This window comes from Populus alba, chromosome 4 (assembly GCF_005239225.2).
Source record: "Populus alba chromosome 4, ASM523922v2, whole genome shotgun sequence".
Taxonomy (NCBI): Eukaryota; Viridiplantae; Streptophyta; class Magnoliopsida; order Malpighiales; family Salicaceae; genus Populus; species Populus alba.
This window is the reverse complement of record NC_133287.1, coordinates 18,554,912-18,577,489: the sequence shown is the minus strand read 5'-3', so window position 1 is coordinate 18,577,489 and position 22,578 is coordinate 18,554,912. Positions and strand designations below refer to the sequence as shown.

The 22,578-nt window shown below is 32.5% G+C and overlaps 4 protein-coding genes across 5 annotated transcripts; all 4 read left to right on the top strand.

Moving 5' to 3' along the window:
- Positions 1–2,237: 2,237 nt before the first annotated feature.
- On the top strand, positions 2,238–4,402 carry LOC118040435 (monooxygenase 2-like). 2 transcript variants are annotated; one of them, XM_035047377.2, is made up of 6 exons: positions 2,240–2,452; positions 2,528–2,674; positions 2,886–2,954; positions 3,071–3,236; positions 3,388–3,616; positions 3,728–4,402. In XM_035047377.2, the coding sequence occupies exons 1-6, from the start codon at positions 2,379–2,381 to the stop codon at positions 4,273–4,275; spliced, it is 1,233 nt and encodes a 410-aa protein (XP_034903268.1). In that variant the 5' UTR covers positions 2,240–2,378; the 3' UTR covers positions 4,276–4,402. The 2 variants fall into 2 exon arrangements, with proteins under 2 accessions (XP_073264878.1, XP_034903268.1); XM_073408777.1 differs by lacking the exon at positions 2,886–2,954 and having other exon boundaries at positions 2,238–2,452.
- Positions 4,403–7,871: 3,469 nt separating this feature from the next.
- Positions 7,872–9,098, top strand: LOC118040436 (monooxygenase 3-like). Its single transcript, XM_073408916.1, has 4 exons — positions 7,872–7,878; positions 8,141–8,295; positions 8,387–8,626; positions 8,691–9,098. Exons 1-4 carry the CDS (start codon positions 7,872–7,874, stop codon positions 9,096–9,098), a joined length of 810 nt encoding a protein of 269 aa, XP_073265017.1.
- A 260-nt stretch (positions 9,099–9,358) lies between these two features.
- On the top strand, positions 9,359–11,473 carry LOC118040434 (monooxygenase 2-like). Its single transcript, XM_035047375.2, has 6 exons — positions 9,359–9,575; positions 9,651–9,797; positions 10,007–10,075; positions 10,192–10,357; positions 10,512–10,740; positions 10,856–11,473. Exons 1-6 carry the CDS (start codon positions 9,502–9,504, stop codon positions 11,401–11,403), a joined length of 1,233 nt encoding a protein of 410 aa, XP_034903266.1. The 5' UTR covers positions 9,359–9,501; the 3' UTR covers positions 11,404–11,473.
- Positions 11,474–16,498: 5,025 nt separating this feature from the next.
- On the top strand, positions 16,499–20,167 carry LOC118040438 (probable 26S proteasome non-ATPase regulatory subunit 3). Its single transcript, XM_035047379.2, has 8 exons — positions 16,499–16,766; positions 16,862–17,052; positions 17,685–17,822; positions 17,927–18,063; positions 18,292–18,346; positions 18,423–18,533; positions 18,973–19,212; positions 19,395–20,167. Exons 1-8 carry the CDS (start codon positions 16,685–16,687, stop codon positions 19,905–19,907), a joined length of 1,467 nt encoding a protein of 488 aa, XP_034903270.1. The 5' UTR covers positions 16,499–16,684; the 3' UTR covers positions 19,908–20,167.
- Positions 20,168–22,578: the final 2,411 nt, after the last annotated feature.

Below are 22,578 nucleotides of genomic sequence, written 5' to 3'. Positions count from 1 at the left end.
AGTGATCCAGGTATTCCAAAAAAAGGATGTTATATCCAAAGATCTTGTGAAGCCACTGCCTCTAAAATTATAGTTGGTTCACGACAATGACTAGTATATATATCTCTTGCTATGCAATTGGACATTTCTTTCATTTTCAATGCTTACAGTAAATGCTCCATAACATCCTTGAAAATCCACGCTGCTCTTCAATTGATAATAATCAACAAATATCAGTCCTGTTTGGTGCCCTTAAATACCAATCATCAAAAACTTTTATGATTACTTTGGTGAAAGCTCTAAGACTTTCTATCGCAGCGGTTTCCCTTTCCCTAATCCGAAGATATTCATCAACAAAATCTGCACGAATACTATGTGCAATTATCTTGTGAGCTGCAGTTATCTTTTGAAGGCAAGAAAAACCAAGAACATCAAGAGCATTTGTTCTTTGTTTGAAATATGGATTGTGAGCTTCCACTTCATTTGCGATCCGAAGAAAAAAAACATCGACTTATCCTACATCTTCTTCGAAATTGACTTGAAATGAATTTATGATTTTCAGCAAAATAATCATTATATAGCCTTAACTTACCTTTCGTTTTATTACAATTGACAATATTGTGACCAAGAATAAAGCCACGATGCTATGTTCTCTGCCTTTGATTATTCAATTCTTCTTCAGCAACCATTACGGTAACAACTTAAAAGGCGAACATGAGAGTGTCATCAACAAAATCAAAAGCATCATAAAAATTAAAATTAGAATGATTCATGATGAATTTTTAATGAAATATAATAAATATTGGAGAGAAGAAAATAATGAGAAAAAATGTTTAGGTATATGAGAATATTTATAAATGGATTATTTTTTCAAATTTTAGAATGTTGGCGTTATTTTATCAAAATTTAAAATTTGAAATTTTAAAATGTTAATGGTCATTTTTTCAAATTTTTTTTTTTTTTTAAAATTGAAAATAAAAAGTTAAAATGTTGGCGGTTTTTTTCAAAGTTTGAATTTGAATTTACTTTTCAAAAATCAAAATTTTAACAATAACATATAAAACTAAAAATTTAAAATATTCATATAAATAAATTTGAAATTTAACTTAAAATTACATCTTTTAACTTTCATATTACTTCATTAAATTTATATTTAATTTTATAAATTATTCATATTAATTATATAATCAATAACATCATAGTTATATTATATAAAAAATAACTAAATTAGTTATATAATTATATTAAAATTAATTTAACATAAAATATATTAAAATATAATTGACTCTTTTAAATAGCTTTTACCAATTAGAATGCATATAAACAAAAAAGTTATATTTATATTATTTAAAAAGTCATTTTATCAATTTAGTTTTTTAATATAGCATTTTTTCATTGGAGATGCTCTTCAATAATTAAAATTGTCAAAACATATGATCTTGATGTTGTCACTTCTACTTTTTACTGGTTTTTCTTGTGCAATGGGGAAATATAAGCAGAGGCAATGCTTGTGTAGCTGGTGATGCTCTACATCCCATGACTCCAGATATTGGCCAAGGTGGGTGTTCTGAGCTAACAAGTATTGCTTATGTGGTTGGTGCTATTCAATAAAGTCAGGGACAAATAATGAACTTCTCGAGAGATGGATGCAATTTTATCGTTTGTTTAGGATGGTTGTTTTTTTAAAATTTTTATTTAAAAAATATTAAAATAATATATATTTTTTATTTTTTAAAAGTTAATTTTGATATTAGTGTATTAAAATATTTGAAAATATAAAAAAAATATTAATTTAAAGTAAAAAAAAATAATTAATTTTTTTTTTTTCAAAAACACATTTATATTTTGATAGATGCTTATCTCTTTTTAAACCAATAGTAATGAAGATTTTCATCAATTTTTAAAGCAAATATAAATGTATTGGTTGCACCTACTCTACTTTATCTTTAGGAAATTCGTTCCTACTTTGTAACAGCAAAAACATTTTTGCCATGGTGTTAAAAATAAAATTTTTATTAAGCTTTTAAGTTCGAAATATATAACCTTTTTATTAGATCAGAAAAGTAAATATAATTTTGAAATACAAACAAGTTTGAAGATAGAAGAAACTCATATAAAAAGGGTGGAATTCAATTTTTTTTTTTTTTTGAAAAATAAATTAAATTAAATCCGACTTGCCTCCTTCTCGGACCAAACCATAAATGTCGTAATAATGATCGTCTTCGTCAAAGCCATAGTCATCTAGGATGATAGTTGCTTTTTATATCCCCCATCTCATCATTTATAGCCTTACATTTCTACTCTTCTAGCCAATCCTTCTAGCTTGAACAGACTTCATATCCATTCTCATAACAAAACCAAGTTCTTTAGTACTAACTAGAGGAATTAATTCCAATATTATGGAATTAGTTGAAGAAGTGGTGATTGTAGGAGCTGGAATAGCTGGACTTGCAACATCTTTAGGGCTTCACAGGTACGTACTAGATTAATTATATGCGTGTAACAAATATTACCATGTTAAACTTGACCTGCGAGTATTCAATTGCAGGCTTGGAATTCGAAGCTTAGTGTTGGAATCATCAGCCGGTTTGAGGGTCACAGGATTTGCTCTCACAACATGGACTAATGCTTGGAGGGCATTAGATGCTGTTGGTGTAGGTCACTCTCTCCGACAGCAACATGGATTCCTCGATGGGTATATAACTAGCCGTTTAACTTCTTGTCAATATCCCATTTCACTAGTTACTTTGCTGGCTTCAACTCCCAAAATTGTCTTTCTACTACTGGAGCATGTCAAATCTGAGATAGAAAGGCCCTTAATATATAGCATTTACATGTAGAAACTCGATAATTTGACCCTGACTTTGGTTCTATGAAGCTAATATGAAGGGATCATTTGACTGCAGAGTAGTTGCTAGCTCTAGTGTTGTGAGCAAACCTGGCAAACAAATGTCTTTTAAGGTCAAAGGGACTATGTAAGTAATCGGACACTAGCCATGAGGATCCAGTGTAAACATATATATTCATTTATTTTGGATGCCATGTATTTGATGGTGAATTTTAGTAATCGGCCCTTTAATTTGGTGTACAGTGGAGACCATGAGGTTCGTTGCGTGAGAAGAAAATTGTTGCTGGAAGCCCTCGAAAAAGAACTCCCAGATGGTACCATAAGGTACTCCTCCAAGGTGGTTTCTATTGAGGATTCAGGCTACTTAAAGCTGGTGCATCTTGCTGATGATACCATCATCAAAACCAAGGTATAGAAATCACCGCACTTTTTTGGTGGCTGTTATTTCAGTACTAATACCGTGGAGTATGAAAGAACTACTTAGTCCAGTGTTTCTATGTTTATATATATATATATACGGGAAATATTTCTAAGCCAGCGAATTTCGATGTCTATGGAAGGTATTGATTGGTGGTGACGGGGTGAACTCAGTGGTGGCAAGATATATAGGCTTCAAGAAGCCAGCTTTTTCCGGCCGATCAGCTATACGGGGTTATGCAGATTTTAAGGTTAATCATGGCTTTGGCTCCAAGTTCCTGCTGTTACTTGGCAAAGGGGTTCGATCAGGTTTCCTCCCTTGTGATGATACAACTATATACTGGTTTTTCACTTACATTCCCACTGACCAGGGTAATGATTCTCAACTTACAATTGGATTTTCTGATCAGATGTAATTGTCAAGATTCAAGAATATTTGTTGATGACCATGTAATTGTATATATAATAATATCTTTCTTGTAGACAAGGAGCTAGAGGGTAACCCAACCGAGATGAAGCAATTTGTGCTGAGCAAACTAGGAAATGTACCTGATCACGCTAGGACATGTGTGGAAATCACTGAGCTAGATAGCATCACGTCATCTCCTTTAAGGTTTAGGCATCCATGGGAGGTTCTATGGGGAAATATAAGTAAAGGCAATGTTACTGTAGCGGGTGATGCTCTCCATCCCATGACACCAGATATTGGCCAGGGTGGGTGTGCTGCTTTAGAAGATGGTGTTGTTCTAGCTAGGTGCCTCGCCGAGGCCTTGAAGAAGGAGTTAAATGTGGAAGGTAAAGAGAGAGAGAGAGAAGAATACAAGAGGGTTGAAATGGGGTTGAAAAAATACGCAGCGGAGAGGAGATGGAGAAGTTTTGAGCTCATAAGCACTGCTTATATTGTTGGTGCTATACAACAAAGTGATGGAAAAATAATGAACATCTTGAGAGATGCAATTGTGGCTAAATTTCTTGCTGGATTGCTACTAAAGAAAGCTGATTTTGATTGTGGAAAGCTCAATATTTCTTGATCCCACTCGTGTCCATGTAATCCGTAAAATCTCTTATTATGAATTAAGATCCTGCCGTGTTTTTCTTTGTGTAATTTTTCTTGATGCAATCGGTAAACTTCGAAATAAAGGTAAGCCTTTTTATTGATGTTGGATTCAAATAAATGTATTATGTTCTTCATCCATTACGTTTGTTAATGCAATCCGTATAGTTCAATATACAAAAAGGAGGGAGTATTTGATTTTACTATCATGACATATTTCTCTTCCAAGAGATAAATAATATAAGAGGAGCTAGTCCTTTTTTTTTTTTTTGTATTGTATGGCATGTTAATATATCACATCAAGATCAAGGTGGTATGAACAGTATTTGAAATATACTCGTGATATGTAGGAAGAAATTTATTAAATGTTTGAGGAATTTATAAGCATGTCAAGTTTTCGCGCATCAAAGAAAGTAGAAAGGACTAGGTAGCCAAACGTTCTGCACCTACCGAGAGCCCTGTTATGTTTTAGGAAGCTGAAGATGATTTTGATAAGTTATTGTTGGAAATTTATTTAATTAGCATGACATTGGTAAATAAGAAATTAATCTTGAAGAGTCCTTGAGTTTTTACTCAAAGAATCATTGAATTTTTTTATACGGATCAGCTTGCTGATACTTCACTTTAATCTTATAGATTTTAAAATTAACGACCATGTAAGCCTCTAGTGATTATTATATTAGTAATCAAACAGGGTTCAAACTTGAAACAACAAAGGAAACAAATCTTTTGATCCCAAACTCATGTCATCACTGAATCATGTATTAAATAGGTTTTTTTATATTTAATTCTTGATTTACTTGTGTATAGTTTTAAGCATGTATAAATTCTAGGTTTTTAATAAATATCTTTTTATTTAACACGCTTTTACTATTATAAACAAAATATATTTACTTACTATTCTACTATATTTACAAGCTATAGGATTACAGGTTATTTTTGATTTTAGTGATAATGCAAAGGGCCCTTGCACGAGTCCTTTTTCATGGGTAGTTAATTCTGTTTCACAACTAGCTGCATGCAGTGCAGAGTTTAATATCTTTTTTATACAGCTATATATATTTCTATAGCATATTTAGCATTATTTGCATGTAAAATTATATATTAATTTATTTGGAATTTCTTTTTATTTTTATAAATATTTTCACTCTAAATTTATAAAAATTCTTCATTTAAAATAATTATTTTACTTGATTAGAAAATTTATGTGATTGATTACTAATTAACATTTTGTATATCAATTTTAATACTTTAATTTTTTGAATTTAAATTAAATTTCTAAGAATTTTTATCCATGTTTATAACAATCTCAAAAACACCATATTTAGCTATGGTTTACTAATTTTGAGTTGGGGTTTCCAGCTTTAATGACGGGAGCTGCTATTGTTAATGGCTCCTCCACTAACTTTTTAAATTCTGAAGGTTACAAAGTTGTCCGTTTTTTTCATGTCAAATGTTAGTGTTTATATAATAAATATTCATGTTTTTTTTTTTAAATAAATGTATTTTTTTTTACATTTAACAAAATATATTCTCAAAATAAAGTGAAATATATGACAAAAAAAATATTATACCATGAAAAAGTGCATTTCAAATACCAATGGAAGAAATGATCTCTCTAAGTCCTTTTTCTTTATTTTATATGCGTTGGCCAACATTTAATCCTCTTTAAAAGCAGAATAAAAAGAAGAAAATTTATTTGTAAATTTCAAAGCATTGCATTGTGTCTCACCTCCATTGTGATTTAGAAAAAAAAAATCAATTGTCCTTTAATTAATTAATAATATTGGTTGTGTTAATTAGCTAAAATCAAAAGATATGCTTGTTTAAAATCTTTTTTTATTTTCTCTTTTGCATCTCTTGATTCTTAAGATTTTTTGTTGTTAATTTGCTATTTGGAATGATTTTTATTTCTTTGTTATTTTATGTTTTTGATATGAATTTTAAAAAATAGTTTTTATTTATGTTATTGTCTTTGACAAAATTAAGAAGGAAGTAATGATGGTAGCTAATATTGAATAAAAACTTGGAGTGACATATCTTAAATTTATTTTTGATTGCCTGTTTTAATTTGAGGTTAATTATATTTTGTCTTGTTAAAAATGAAACTAAATCAGTATATTAATTCTCTTTTAATTCCGAAAAATGGCCAAATTATAATGGTTTTATGATTAGATTAATGCTAGAACATGTAGGAGTCAATTCTTATTATTAATTCACATATATGGAAACTATAAAATTGCTAGACATTGAATGTGAGCTTCCTTTACACCCTCTTATGAGGTTTTAACTTGATTTTTTTTTTTTTTTTTAATATAAAAGGATTAAAATTTTCAAAACTCTTTTACCAACTTTTTCATGAGCGAGTTAAAAGATAGTCTCTCGCAACCAAGTGATTATAATCAATTAATTAATGACTTAACATACTCAAATTTAAATGTTCTTACAATAAAAAAATCACAAAGTAAAAACTTGTCACCAGAGAAAGATTGTTTACTTGTCTATACATGGTTAAATATAAGCAAAGATTCAATTATAGAAGTTAAGCAACAAACAAAACAATTATGGGCTCGAGTGCATGCTTACTTTGTAGGGAATGAAGAAAACTTGAATAATCGTTCCCAAATAAGTATCTTAAGTAGATGACAAGAAATAAATAAGGAAATCAGTAAATTTGTTGGATTTGTTACTCAAATTAAAAATCATCAGCAAAGTGGAACGACCAAAGAATCAAAGGTAATTTTAATATTCAATTTCATGTTAAATTGTTTAATACGTTTTTTAACATCATTGAATTTCTCTAATTTTTTACTAGATTAATGATGCTTGACAAATGTATGCTTCTTGCATTGACAAATATATGCTTCTTACGTTAGCAAATAATTTTAACTAGAACAGTGTTAGGTTATCTTAAGAAAAGAGCTCAAATGGCAATTTGAGTGTGTAAGACAACATCAAAGATCAAACAAGAAACAAAAATGTCATTTCAATGCAAGTCCAGCTTCATCAGCTCCATCTATCGATGATTCTATTAGTTTAGGAGAAGATAGTGAACCGTTGATTTATCAAGATAGACCAATTGGTCAGAAGGCTGCAAAAGAACGACTTAAACATAGACAAGAAAGAGATAAAGTTGGGGAGATAACTGTAACAAATCTATTATAACAATTCAAGAATATTTGCAAGAGTTTCCTCATCCAAGTATCATACAGGTCCATATACAATTGTAAAAAGAGATTGGAGCACCCCAAATGCCCGCTCCACGTCCTTTCTTGCAGACTCTTGCTTATTTGCAAAATATTTTTTTTTTGCTCCTAATGACCTTGGGATTGTCTTAACAAAGATTGACCAGTTAGAATAAATCTCATCTGCTAAATAGTATCCCATTGTATATTCATGCCCCCTAATTGTATAATTTATAGGAGCAGTACAACCTTCAGCAAGTGCAGCGAAGACAAGTGATTGATTAAGAACATTAATATCATTTAGTGATTCAGACATTCCAAAAAAAATATGCCTTATCCAAAAATATTATAAAGCTATCGCCTCTAGAATTATAGTTGATTTACGACAATGATCAGTATACATTCCATGCCATGCAATTGAACATTTCTTTCATTTTTAATGCATTCAGTCAATACTCCCTGATATCCTTAGAAATCTATATTACTCTCCAATTGATCATAATCGATAAATATTGGTTTTGTTTGGTGCCCTATTCCAATTATCAAAAAAATTTATGATTGTTTTAATGAAAGTTTTAAGATTTTCTACTGCAGCAGTTTCCTTTCCCTAATTTGAAGATACTAATTAATAAGATCGATAAAAATATCATATGTAAGTATCCTATGAGCTGGTGTTACGAAAAAAAGGTAAGGAAAAAAAAAAAACCCTCCCAATTGGTATCATAAGGTACTCCTCCAAGGTGGTTTCAGTCGAGGATTTAGGCTACTTTAAACTCGTGCATCTCGCTGATGGCACCACCATAAAAACTAAGGTAAACAAATCCTACAATAGGGTCCATCACAGATTGTTTTTACTGAGATTTATGAAAATATTTTGTCTAAAATATTAGTTTGGGATTTAAGGTGTTGATTGGGTGTGACGGAGTGAATTCACTGGTGGCAAAGTTGCAACATACAAGGCGACCAGCTATGAGAGGTTCTGCAGATTTCAAGGCTAATCATGGCTTTGGCTCTAAGTTCCTTCAATTCTTTGGAAAAGGGTTTCGATCAGGGTTCCTCCCTTGTGATGATACAACCACATACTGGTTTTTCTCTTGGATTCCCTCTGACCAAGGTAATGAGCAAGCCTTGAACTTTGTCAGAGTAATAACAAACGACATCTGTTTTCTCACTTTCGCTATTTGCACAAATTCGTTTTTTCTTGCAGATAATAATTAAAGAGTTAAAGGATAATCCAGCCAAGATGAAACAACTTGTACTGAGCAACCTTGTAAATGTGCCTGACCAGGTAAGATCTTTCGTCGAGATCACTGAGCTATATATAGATAGCTTCATGCTATCTCCTTTAAGGTATAGGCATCCATGGGGGGTGCTATGGGGAAATATAAGCAGAGGCAATGCTTGTGTAGCTGGTGATGCTCTACATCCCATGACTCCAGATATTGGCCAAGGTGGGTGTTCTGCTTTAGAAGATGGAGTTGTCTTAGCAAGGTGCCTCGCTGAGGCCTTGAACGAAAAAGTGAGTGCCGAAACGAAGGACAAAGATAAGGAAGAGTACAAGAGGATTGCAAAAAAATGTGCAAAAGAGAGGAGATGGAAGAGTATAATTTTTTAATATGTTTTTAAAACATATAAACAAACAGAGCAACTTCATTACGGAATTTGTTAATGAAGATGTTTGTAAGAAATAGTTAATGAAGATTTTTATCAATTATTAAAGCAATTATAAATTTAGTGGTTACACCTACACTAGTTATGGTTTATCTTTAGGGAATTTGTTCCTACTTTGTAACACGAAAACCATATTTTCAAACAGGCCGTCATAATAATGATCGTCATCGTCATCGTCATCGTCATCTTCTTGGACGATAGTTGCTTTTTATATTCCCCGTTTCATCATTTATAGTCTAGCAGTGCTACTCTTCTAGCCAATCATTCTAGCTTGAACAAACTTTACATCCATTCTCATAGCGAAACCAAGTTCTTTGGTACTAACTAGAGGAATTAATTCCAATATTATGGAATTAGTTGAAGAAGTGGTGATCGTAGGAGCTGGAATAGCTGGACTTGCAACATCTTTAGGGCTTCACAGGTACGTACTAGATTAATTATATGCGTGTAACAAATATTACCATGTTAAACTTGACCTGCGAGTATTCAATTGCAGGCTTGGAATTCGAAGCTTAGTGCTGGAATCATCAGCCGGTTTGAGGGTCACAGGATTTGCTCTCACAACATGGACTAATGCTTGGAGGGCATTAGATGCTGTTGGTGTAGGTCACTCTCTCCGACAGCAACATGGATTCCTCGATGGGTATATAACTAGCCGTTTAACTTCTTGTCATCATCCCATTTCACCAGTTACTTTGTTGGCTTCAACTCCCAAAATTGTCTTTCTACTACTGGAGCATTTCAAATCTGAGATAGAAAGGCCCTTAATATAGCATTTACATGTAAAATCTTGTTAATTTGACCCTGACTTTGGTTCTATGAAGCTAATATGAAGGGATCATTTGACTGCAGATTAGTTGCTAGCTCTACTGTTGTGAGCGAACCTGACAAACAGATATCTTTTAAGGTCAAAGGGACCATGTAAGTAATCGGACACTAGCCATGAGGATTCAGTGTAAACGTATATATTCATTAATTTTGTATACCATGTATTTGATGGTGAATTTTAGTAATCCGCCCTTTAATTTGGTGTACAGTGGAGACCACGAGGTTCGTTGCGTGAGAAGAAAATTGTTGCTGGAAGCCCTTGAAAAAGAACTCCCAGATGGTACCATAAGGTACTCCTCCAAGGTGGTTTCTATTGAAGAATCGGGCTACTTAAAGCTGGTGCATCTTGCTGATGATACCATCATCAAAACCAAGGTATAGAAATCACCGCACTTTTTTGGTGGCTGTTATTTCAGTACTAATACCGTGGAGTCTGAAAGAACTACTGAGTCCAGTGTTTCTATGTTTATATATATGTATATATATATGGAAATATTTCTAAGCCAGCGAATTTCAATGTCTATGGAAGGTATTGATTGGTTGTGATGGGGTGAACTCAGTGGTGGCAAGATTTATAGGCTTCAAGAAGCCAGCTTTTGCCGGCCGATCAGCTATACGGGGTTATGCAGATTTTAAGGTTAATCATGGCTTTGGCTCCAAGCTCCTGCAGTTATTTGGCAAAGGGGTTCGATCAGGTTTCCTCCCTTGTGATGATACAACTATATACTGGTTTTTCACTTACTTTCCCACTGGCCAGGGTAATGAACCTTTCTCAACTTGCAATTGGATTTTCTGATCAGATGTAATGGTCAAGATTCAAAAATATTTGTTGATGACCATGTAATTGTATATATAATAATATCTTTCTTGTAGACAAAGAGCTAGAGGATAACCCAACCGAGATGAAGCAATTTGTGCTGAGCAAACTGGGAAATGTAGCTGAGCACGTGAGGACATCTGTGGAACTCACTGAGCTAGATAGCATCACGTCATCTCCTTTAAGGTTTAGGCATCCATGGGAGGTTCTTTGGGGAAATATAAGTAAAGGCAATGTTAGCGTAGCGGGTGATGCTCTCCATCCCATGACACCAGATATTGGCCAGGGTGGGTGTGCTGCTTTAGAAGATGGTGTTGTTCTAGCTAGGTGCCTCGCCGAGGCTTTGAAGAAGGAGTTAAATGTGGAAGGTAAAGAGAGAGAGAGAGAAGAATACAAGAGGGTTGAAATGGGGTTGAAAAAATACGCAGCGGAGAGGAGATGGAGAAGTTTTGAGCTCATAAGCACTGCTTATATTGTTGGTGCTATACAACAAAGTGATGGAAAAATAATGAACATCTTGAGAGATGCAATTTTGGCTAAATTTCTTGCTGGATTGCTACTAAAGAAAGCTGATTTTGATTGTGGAAAGCTCAATATTTCTTGATCCCACTCCTGTCCTTGTAATCCGTAAAATCTCTTATTATGAATTAAGATCCTGCCGTGTTTTTTTTTTTTTTTTTTGTAATTTTTCTTGATGCAATCGGTAAACTTCGAAATAAAGGTAAGCCTTTTTATTTATGTTGGATTCAATAAATGTATTGTGTTCTTCATCCATCACGTTTGTTAATGCAATCCGTATAGTTCAATATACCAGAAGCAGCAGCTGCTGATATAAGAGGAGGTATGCCCTTTTACTATCATGACATATTTCTCTTCCAAGAGATAAATAATATAAGAGGAGCTAGTCCTTTTTCTTTGTATTTTATGGCATGTTAATATATCACATCAAGATCAAGTTGTTATGAACTGTATTTGAAATATACTCGTGATATGTTGGAAGAAATTTATTAAATGTTTGAGGAATTTATAAGCATGTCAAGTTTTCGCGCATCAAAGAAAGTAGAAAGGACTAGGTAGCCACTTCACAATCAACTGCCAACCATTCTGCACCTACCGAGAGCCCGGCAATGTTTGAGGAAGCTGAAGATGATTCAGACGATGATTTTGATAAGTTATTGTTGGAAATTTATTTAATTAGCATGACATTGGTAGTTAATTCTGTTTCACAACTAGCTGCATGCAGTGCAGAGTTTAATGTTCCAAGCTTCTCCCATCCAAGACAAGCACATGACGATCGGAATGCAAGACTTCTTCCCTCCCCGTCCAGAGCCTTCCCCTCGGATGGAAAATCGGTGTAAAAGAAGCGAACCATGGAAAAGTTTCCCACAAACATCAATGGATAATGACGGCCCAGTTAACGAGACTCGTTAAGGTTTGAACCACAGTTCTCGAACCAAAGCAAGCAAACACAACAACAACCACAGCCGCAGATGAACGCCGCTTCCTCATTGGGAGAAAGGAAGCTGGTTCGGTCTGATCCTCCTGCTTTCAGAAACTCAAAGCCTCCTCGTGAAACACCCAAGCAAGAAGCTTCTTCTCATGAGACCGCGAAATTAACCAGCATCTAGCTATGAAATACTTAGCTCTGCAAAAGCAGGTGTTCCTAGGAAACAAGGATTTGCATCAGACTTAAATAAGAACAGTCGAGGAAACCCATAGGATTCTCCCAGAAATTCCAACACTGGAGGGCGGGGACCAAATCCTAACCTCCGAAGTTGAAAATCAAATGGTGCCGTTGATCAGGGTGGACAAAAGGGATTTGGGATATTCGTTCGAAGCAGCCCAAATGGACTATCTAAGCCAAACTAAGCTGCAGAAACAGCATGTAAGTGATAATTATTGCAGCAAATAGCTTCATGCTACCAACCATTCTTGTGAAGATACCAACCCATTTGTCTTGAGATCAATTAGTCAGGTAGAATCTGTAACATTTGTGCTACTCAACACCCTTTGATCAGATGCCTGCCAAATTTCTAATGTACTTGGAACTGTTATTGAAACCATAGTGCAGAGAATAGTACAGGGCATCCTTGGTTTCTTTTTACAGTGAACAGTAGAGTGATATAATTGACAGAAACTTTGAGGGTGATCAAGAGTCATTGATTGTTTTTTACTCAAAAAAATATTTTTTTAATTTTTTAAAATTTATTTTTAATATAAACTTATCAAAATGATTCAAAAATATTTAAAAAATTAATTTTTTTAAAAATCAAATTTTAATAAAAAAGCATGTTGAAACTTACTCCTAAACATCCCCTTCATGTAGGGAAAACATGGTGCTTGCCAACACTGTTATTATCTTATAAATCATTATGGATTGAAGCAATGATTTTTTTAAAAAAAAATTGAATTTAATCCTTGAATTTCTTCTTTATGCAATTGAGGTTTTTTTTAGCCTAAATTAGCATTCTATTACATTTTTTTTGTTTGTGAGGATTTAATTGAAAGACAAAAAACTGAAGTGAAACGTATAGGTAAATATAGGTGATGGCTTGTAATTTACTTGAAAAGTATATTTTACCCCCCGGGTCTTTTTTAGCTATTAGATAACAAGTTCTCTTAGTTTTAGAAATATTAATTTTGGTACCAAACTTCATTTTCATAATTTCTGGGTGGGGGAAAAGAGAGGGGCTAGTTGGATTCTAAACTGAAAAGAGAAAGTTGTCGTTGTGAAGATTGCGATCACCAAAACAGTTGATTTTCGTGTCAAATAATTTCATATGATAAGTAGAGTTCAAATTAGTGTTTTTTTTACCTTGAAAGTGTCTAGAAACACATTTGAACCCGGGAATATTTTTTATTTCGGGTTGTTTTTGGGTTTTGAGGTTTTTTTTGTGTTTTTAAATGTTATGGATTGGTTTAACAAGGTTTCTAGGGTGTTTTAGATTAAAAAAAAAGAAAGTTGAGAATAAGATTTTAAAAGAAAAAAAAAAAATCAGCAACCTTGTTTTTTCATCTACCATAATGGCTAGAATCTAGGGATTCCAAACAACATGTTGTTTATTTTTTAAGTTGAATTAGAACAAATGACATGTTATACTCCTTATTAACTTAGAGAAAAAAAAATAATCAAAGGCCCATAAGCGAGCCTTCATTCATCGGTCGGGCGCTTGGCTTCATTTTTTATTTTTTTAATTTAAACCTTTTTTTATTTGTCTTTTTTAAAACAATTTTTAAGTTTGTATTTTACATATTTGGGATTTTTTTTTTTGCTTATTTAACCTTTTCTCAAATAGCAAATATTTTTATAATTATATTGGATGTGTTTAATTTTTTAATCATCTTGGTGTGACTACAACTCATGCTTTAGTTTGAGATCGTCTTGGTGTGACTACGACTCGTGCTCCAATCTTTGATAAGATTGGAACCCAAAAGAGTGAAAGGACTCTAAAATAGATGCCAATCTTCACAAGACTTATACAATCCAAGTTAAAAGACGATAAGCACGTGCTCGATTATTAACCAAATTTGGTTGAGGGTTTAAAGAATTTTTAGAGCAAAATACATTTACGCATGAAAAGACAATACGAATGAGTGGTAAGTGTTGAGGTGACATTGAAAGGGAAAAGACAGCCGATAGTGATCACAAAGCCTTCTGATTAAGAAAAAAGAAGAGGAAATGATGTTTTTCACTTCAAATTACATCACTATTGAAGAGGATGATAATGTTGGGTTTTCCGTCAAAGAGGATGTTGAGGAGGCTTTGCTCGCCACCTTTAAGCCTATAGTGAATGAAAAGGCTACCAAGGGGCAAACATTAGCTAATTTTCTTGTTGATCATCATATTCCTAATGAATGTAAGTTTTCTAAAGACATGTCTGATGATGATGTCTTGTTCATTGAAATGTCAGAACTATAGAAAATGTTATTTGATGGCGCATCACAAAAAAATAGAGTCGAAGCTAGGGTAATGTTTATCACACCTGAAGAAAAGGTTTTGTCGTTTGCCTTCTCACTTACTAAATGTTGCTCCAATAACATGATTGAATATTAAACTTTAATTTTTAGGTTAGGGATAGTGGTGAATATAAAGATGACTCACATTAAAGTTTTTGAAGACTCTTAATTAGTCATTAGAAAAATCCTATCATTTTATGAAGTCAAGAAACCAGAATTTAACTCATATCACAAGTATGCACTGAAATTAATGTCATCACTTGATTGGATCACTTTGGAACATATACCAAGAAAATTGAATAAGCAAGTTGATACCTTGACAAATCTAGCATCAATATTAACATCATATAGTGAAGAGATAAAAATCTTTGTATATCAAATATTTAAGCTTCTGATTTAACTAGATTAACTATTTAAAATTATAATTTGACTCTCATACTTTTAATTCCTTCTAATTAAAACCTAAATTGATTTTTAAAAATTATTTTTTCTTGCAATTAAGTCATCAATAAAATTGATCAAGCCTTCCAAAATTCTCATAAAGTCATTATCTGTCTAAATTTATATTTTTTACCCCAAATAAAAAATATTTTCACCAATGGAGTCCTTTGTTAATAGAATTAGGTTGGCAATTTTGTTAATTTTTATACATTTTGATCCTCCAACTTTTTCACTTGTCATTTAGTTATTCACCACCAACTTGGATAATTTTATAGGCTTTTTTTCCATGTATATCATCTTGTATTTTAGATTTTCTTTTTTTCTTTTTTCTTTTTTTCTTGATTTTTTTATGGAGTAAAAAATGGGTAACAACACTTTTCAAAGTATCAAATCACCAAATCTTACTTCACAATACAAGCCAAAAATCATGTTCTTACGAAGCACAAATCTTGACTTGATTTCACAAATAAATCAAGTCATCATATATTAAATCCAAGACAAGAATCAAATGATTATTTATTCTTTTTATAAGAATATTTTAAATAGAGATTATACCCAATCACATATTTTAATAAAATCAAATATTTGTACAAGTGTTCTTGTCTAATTTCAAGTTTTTAAAATTGTGTCTATAGAGATAAATATTATTTTAGTTTAAAAAATAATTAATTAATATTTATATTTTAAATCTATTTGTGAATTTTATCATTTTTCTCCCATTTCATGTCATTTTCAATTTATTTTATTTTAAAAATAATAATATAAAAAGATTGATGGGAAAATAAGATATGTTTTAAAATAAAAATAAAAATTAAGCATAACTAAAACTGATAAGAAAAAAATAAGTAATTACTTTTGAAACTAAAATGACTATTTATCTCAGCTTACAAAATCAGAAGGATATAATTTATAATTTACTCTTATTTGAATTAATCATGTTGTATATTTATAATCAATTTAATCCAAGTCTTTGTTGGTTTTGTAATTGGTTTCATATTTTTATTATGCCAATAATTTAATATATATATATATGTGCATATAATAAGAACTATGGTATAAAACAAGATTTAATTTAATAATATAAATATTAAAAAAAAAACCTCTAGAGTTATTTATTTAATTACCTATTATTCATTAATATATATATATATATATATATATATATATATATATATATATATATATATATATATATCCGGGTGGGCTGAGGACGGGGCTGGAAAGGGAAAAGTACCGTGAGTGCAAAAACTTGCCCCAGTTCTGTTTCAGGGTGAACGTCGGATTTTTAACTCTTTTTATTTTATCAGAATTCAAAGCGACACCGTTTCAGCGAAGAAAATTTTCCTCCTCTCTCTTCACTCCACTTTGTTAGACTTGTACTGAAAGAAAACTAGGTTTAAACACCAACCTCTCTCCATCTCCAATTTCTCCCAAATCAAAATCTCTTTCGGAAACCCTAATTTCTCTACCATCCTCTCTCTTTAACCATGACTCAAGACGTCGAGATGAAAGAGCAGCAGCAGCAACCCTCTAATTCCACCACGTCATCCTCTCCTTCCACTTTCCACCGTACGTATTTTTATACGTATTTCTGTAAACATAATCAGGTTTTCGGTTATTTATCTGTAAAGTCTTAATCTTTTTGTGATTGGTTGACTGTTTAGATTTGAAGGAGATTGCGTCGTTAATTGAGACTGGAGCGTATGCGAAGGAAGCGAGGAGGATTGTGAGAGCTGTGAGACTGACTATGACTCTGAGGAGAAAGTTGAAAGCTTCTGTGCTCTCTGCTTTTCTTAATTTTGCTCTTTCGGCGGGATCCGAGCCGTTTAATCGGTTAATTTCCTATCTTCCTAAGGTAATTTATTGAGATTTTTTAGTAGATCGTGTAATTCTAGTTTTTTTATTATTGATTTAATTAGTTTTGGTGAATGGGAATGGAAGAATAATGAAGGGTTTTGATTATTGGATCATTTGAAGGGGAAAAATAGGATTTTTCATTGATTGATTATTTATGCTTTTGAAGTGTTTGGTCTGTTTTTAGTTCTTTTTGTAGTGATTAAATCTGAAAGACTAGTGGGTGTTTAGGCAGTGAAGAAAAGTCTGGTACTTTGATAGTTCTGTGAAGAGGATTTTCTTTTTTTTGATGCTGGGGGAGGTTGAATCGTGACTATGGTGGTTAATTTTAGTGAATAAATCGAATGAAGGGTATTGGTTAATGGATGGGCAGTTAATCACTCAATGTGAAAGCTTAATCTGTTTGGTGATGGTCAAAGGCAGGCCTTTATAGTTTTTTTGGAGTGTTGTCTGTTTTCAGTTATCGTTGTTATGTTTTTGTAGTGCTTATGTGTGAGTCTTTCGTTGGTGTTTAGGCAGTGAAGTAAAGTTTGATACTTGGATAGTGTTGTCAGGTGAATTCACTTTGGTGATGTTGCATGCAATTGAATTTGAACGATATTGGAAGTTTGATTGCTTAATTTTTGTGGACAGGAAGATGCGCATGAAATGGAGGTTGATTCTGTGACATCTGTGACTCAAGCTCCTGCAAAATATCCCTTACCGGAACTGGAGATATATTGCTACCTGTTGGTGTTGATATTTCTGATTGATCAGAAGAAATATAATGAGGTGAAGCAGCATATAATTACAGAACAGTTGTACGTTCTTTTTTCCTTTTCTTCCAGGAAATAACTACATCAAGTTCTCAACAAAATTGTGCTGCTATATCGCAGGCCAAAACTTGTTCATCAGCTAGCATTGCTCGCTTGAAGAATCTAAACAGGAGGACTGTTGATGTTCTGGCATCAAGGCTTTATTCTTACTACTCACTTAGCTATGAACTCACTGGTGATCTTGCTGAAATCAGAGGGTAAATTTTCTATTTTATTGAATGCATGACCACATCAGTTAAAACATGATTTAGGGTGCATGACGGCTTGTACATGGGTCTGGTTGTTTATCTCTTTGATGTCTTGGTGTCTCATCTGCGTTGGTTGATGCACTCACAAAACTATAGCAGGTCTTGATTCTGTTATAGTTTAATCCGTTCTTAGCAACCTCATTTGTTAACTAACTTGAGTTTTTTTTTCACTAACAGTAACCTCCTTGCTCTTCACCGGGTTGCAACATTGCGCCATGATGAGCTGGGCCAGGTAATTTTTCCAGTGATGAGGGACACATTGTGGGTGCTTTGCTGAGTTCTTATACTTGAATGATGTTGTGATGCAGGAAACACTTCTCAACCTACTGCTCCGGAATTACCTCCATTACAATTTATATGATCAGGCAGAGAAGTTGAGGTCAAAGGCCCCGCGATTTGAGGCTCATTCAAATCAGCAGGTAACACGCACTGGACTCGGTGACAGTTATCCTTATATGTTGAATAATTAAAGCCTGCAGTATAGTTGATTTTGATGGAAGAATCTTGTTGGAACATAAACATAACATGAGATATAAGATTGGTTTCTAATGGTTTGCATTCTCCTCCTGGACCTGCTGCCCTTTCAAAAAAAAATCCAGGCTAGCATGTGCTTTTTAAACAATGCTTTGTTGCTCTTGATTTTAGGAATTTAAGTATAGTTGTTTTATGTAACACATATCGTTCTTGCTTTTCTTATATGTCAAATTGATGAAACATTGAATCTTATGGGATTGTTTGTAATGGAACTTCATTGATGTGAAAATAAACAATGTGATTTTCAAGCAATATTCAATATAGAAACAAAGTGGATTTATGATTGTCATTTAAAAAACTCATTGGTTCAATTTTATCTTGCAGTTCTGTCGGTATCTCTTCTACTTGGGAAAGATCAGGACAATTCAGTTGGAGTATACTGATGCAAAAGAATCTCTCCTTCAAGCTGCACGTAAAGCCCCTGCCGCAGCCCTTGGTTTTCGAGTTCTATGCAACAAGTGGGCAGTTATTGTCAGATTGCTGCTAGGAGAAATCCCTGAGAGGACTGTTTTTATGCAGAAAGGCATGGAAAATGCTCTGAGGCCATACTTTGAGCTCACAAATGTAAGTCTAGGTTTTTGAAACTTGTGTCTCTTGATTTGTTTACTGACAATGGACATCCATTTAGGCTTTACAAATATTGAGTTTGATTTAATTTTTCCGAGGAAGATGCCTCTGGCATGTCAAGGCAAGGTGCTTGAGGTTTTATTGCTGGATTTAATGGAGGCAATATTTGCTGTTTTCAGGCTGTGCGAATAGGGGACTTGGAGCTCTTTAAGTCCATCGCTGAGAAGTTCTCCTCCACTTTTAACGCAGACAGGACCCTCAACTTAATTGTTAGACTGCGGCACAATGTTATAAGGACTGGACTTCGCAACATCAGTATCTCTTATTCTCGTATTTCACTGGCTGATGTAGCCAAGAAGTTGAGGTTGGACTCTGCAAATCCTGTTGCAGAGGCTGAGAGCATCGTGGCCAAGGCAATACGAGATGGTGCTATTGATGCTACATTGGATCATGCCAATGGATGGATGGTATCTAAGGAAACAGGGGACATATATTCCACAAATGAACCTCAAATTGCATTTAACTCTAGGATTGCCTTCTGCCTTAACATGCATAATGAGGCAGTACGTGCCCTTAGGTTTCCACCGAATTCCCACAAGGAGAAAGAAAGTGCTGAGAAAAGGAGAGAGAGGCAACAACAAGAGCAAGAGCTTGCGAAGCACATAGCTGAGGAGGACGATGATGAGTTTTGATTTAGTATCTGTGAAGGTGCCTGTCTGTTCATCATGGAACTCTCTTCACCAGCTCTTTGCCTTTATAATCTGAACTCCATGGCAGGAATCTAGACCTTTTTGAGTCTATTTGTCTCGGTGTTTTTTTTTTTTTTTTTTTTTTGTGATTTAGGATTCTTTCTCATAGTCGAGCAACCACTTTTAAACTATATTGAATTGTATGGTGGGTTGCTCTTTTCCTTCCCCTGAATTTATTCTCTCATTGCTGTCATTTGATTTTACTGCATTATTGTCAAATTGATGCACCCGTGCCCAGAGTGTGCCTAGTGACTTAAATTCATAAGAAATGGATGCGTTAGATAATAAAGTAATATCTAATATTGATTTGCTCGAACAGACAGGAAAGCATCCATTACTAAGACCAGACCAAAGGCCTGATTTCAAGACATGGGCTCAAGGCCTTTATCATTAATTCAAATAGGTTAGGGTCAAGGGAAGCCCAAAATTCTGGATTTTGAAGTGTAATAATATCTGTCTAGGTCCAAAAATTACATTTCCGCACCTCATTAAATCTTCGGGGCATACTTTAAGACCCGAACAGGCCAATTGATCAGCATGTTAACCTGAATATAATTTGTTTATAAAATAATGTCATTTTAGATTAAAAAAAATAAAATAAAATTTCATTGATTGGATCTTACTTGGATTTTGAATATAGACTATTTATATGGTTCATCTAAATTTGATCAGGTAAATAATTTACATGATTTAAAATAAAATTGATTTTAAATAAATTTTAAATTAATTAAGTTACGAGATTGATTGAGATGTTAGATAAGAGAGGTTGATTTCAATTAATGTGATCTCATCAGGACATTTCAAGCAAAATATAAGCCAAAATAGTGTGGAATCCTTGTACTTACAAAGAACAATATGTAAGTGTCTACAAAATAATGAAGGTTTGAAATATTTTAATTTTAAAATTGAGTTTTTCTCTAAGTCATCACAGGGCATTAGCTACCCGCACAACAAGCAGTAGCGACATTGGTTTGATTTTTAGCAATAAAGTCTGTGCTAAGTCCTCCACTGGTTCTCTATCCTCACGTGATGACAAGGACTCTCCCATCACCTTATTTGTAGATTCGATTTTTATATGTTATTGTTGCTTTGATTTGACCCAAAAAAAAATTAGGAAAGGAAAAGGTATCTAATTCTTTTTTTAAAAAAAAAAAAAAAACTTAGAAAGGAAAGTTGTCTTATAATTTTTTGCTGACCAGCAAATTTATTCTTTTAAATTCAGCCCTAATTCTATCTTCTAAACTACCCTCTTCCATATGTTATTTTTATTATATTTTCTTTTCAATAATCATGAGTATATTTGAATTAGTATAAGTGTATTAAAGAAACATTTCAATTTAAAAATTTAAGTTATTTGGTGAAGTTTCAGGATATGATTTATATTATTTTCTAATATACCCCTTTAAGTAAAAACTCTTTGAGCTTGAAACTTGCACAATCCCACATTACTTTGTGCTTAATTTTTATCAAATAAATGAGGATGATAATATTCAAATTCGTGACCGCTTTGTCATTAAGATTCTAATACCATGTTAAAGAATCATCTCAAGTCAAAAATTTAAGCTGTTAGGTGAGGTTTTAAAATATAATTTATATTATTCTCTAAAAAAAATTTGTTTGTTATTATGGCGTAAAGAATTTTTTTTAAAATTCAAATTATTTTTTTTATTTTTAAATTAATATACTAAAATAATTAAAGAAAACAAAAAAGAAAACATCAATTTGATATTTTAAAAAAAACATATTTTTAAAAAACTTTAAAAATTAAAAATTACCACACTTCTAAACACTAGCTAAATTATTTAAAATTAAAAAACACATCCAACAGTTCACCAGCACCCCCGTATTAAAATTCGAAAACAAGAATATTTCAACATGAGATCATCTTTTTTTCACTCTTTAATTCCACGCATCCAGGGACATCACATGGAGAAAGTTATAGTCATATAGGAGGCAAGCTTAAGTACTTTGAAGATAATTATGCGATTTATGAAGGTGGTTCAATTGGTAGATTTTGATAAATTAACACCTTCTGTTAAATCTCTTTACCGAGAAAGCATGTGCATTATTTGGTGTTTCTCGACTTAATTCGACTCTTAAATACTCAATTCGAGTAATAAATTAACCACAATTTGATATTCTTCTACGAAACTATGGAGATCTAAATCATATAGATTATATAAATAACCTAACAAATATTTTTTTATGAATCAATAAAATAAATTTAGCTTTAAAAAAGATATGATAGTGTTATACTATATTAATAATTTAAAAATATAATAACAAGAAATCTGATTATTAAATCAAATTTAAATTTTTTTTCAAATCATTTCACAAGTAGTTTCTTTGTAAAAAACTACTTTGTCACTTATCAAACTATTAGATCTCCTAGAATTAGATCTAGAAGTTGCTATTTAAGACAATTTTATTGCTTTCCTAGAATTTTTCAGATTTATTATTTTTATTTGGATTATTTTTTAATTCTCTTTATGCTTTTCTATTGGAAGTTGTTTCATTTTCTAACCTATTTAAAGGAGACAAACCACCATATATTTATTTTTTAGATAATATAATTATAAATTATAACTCTTTTCACTTATTAAATTTTTTTATA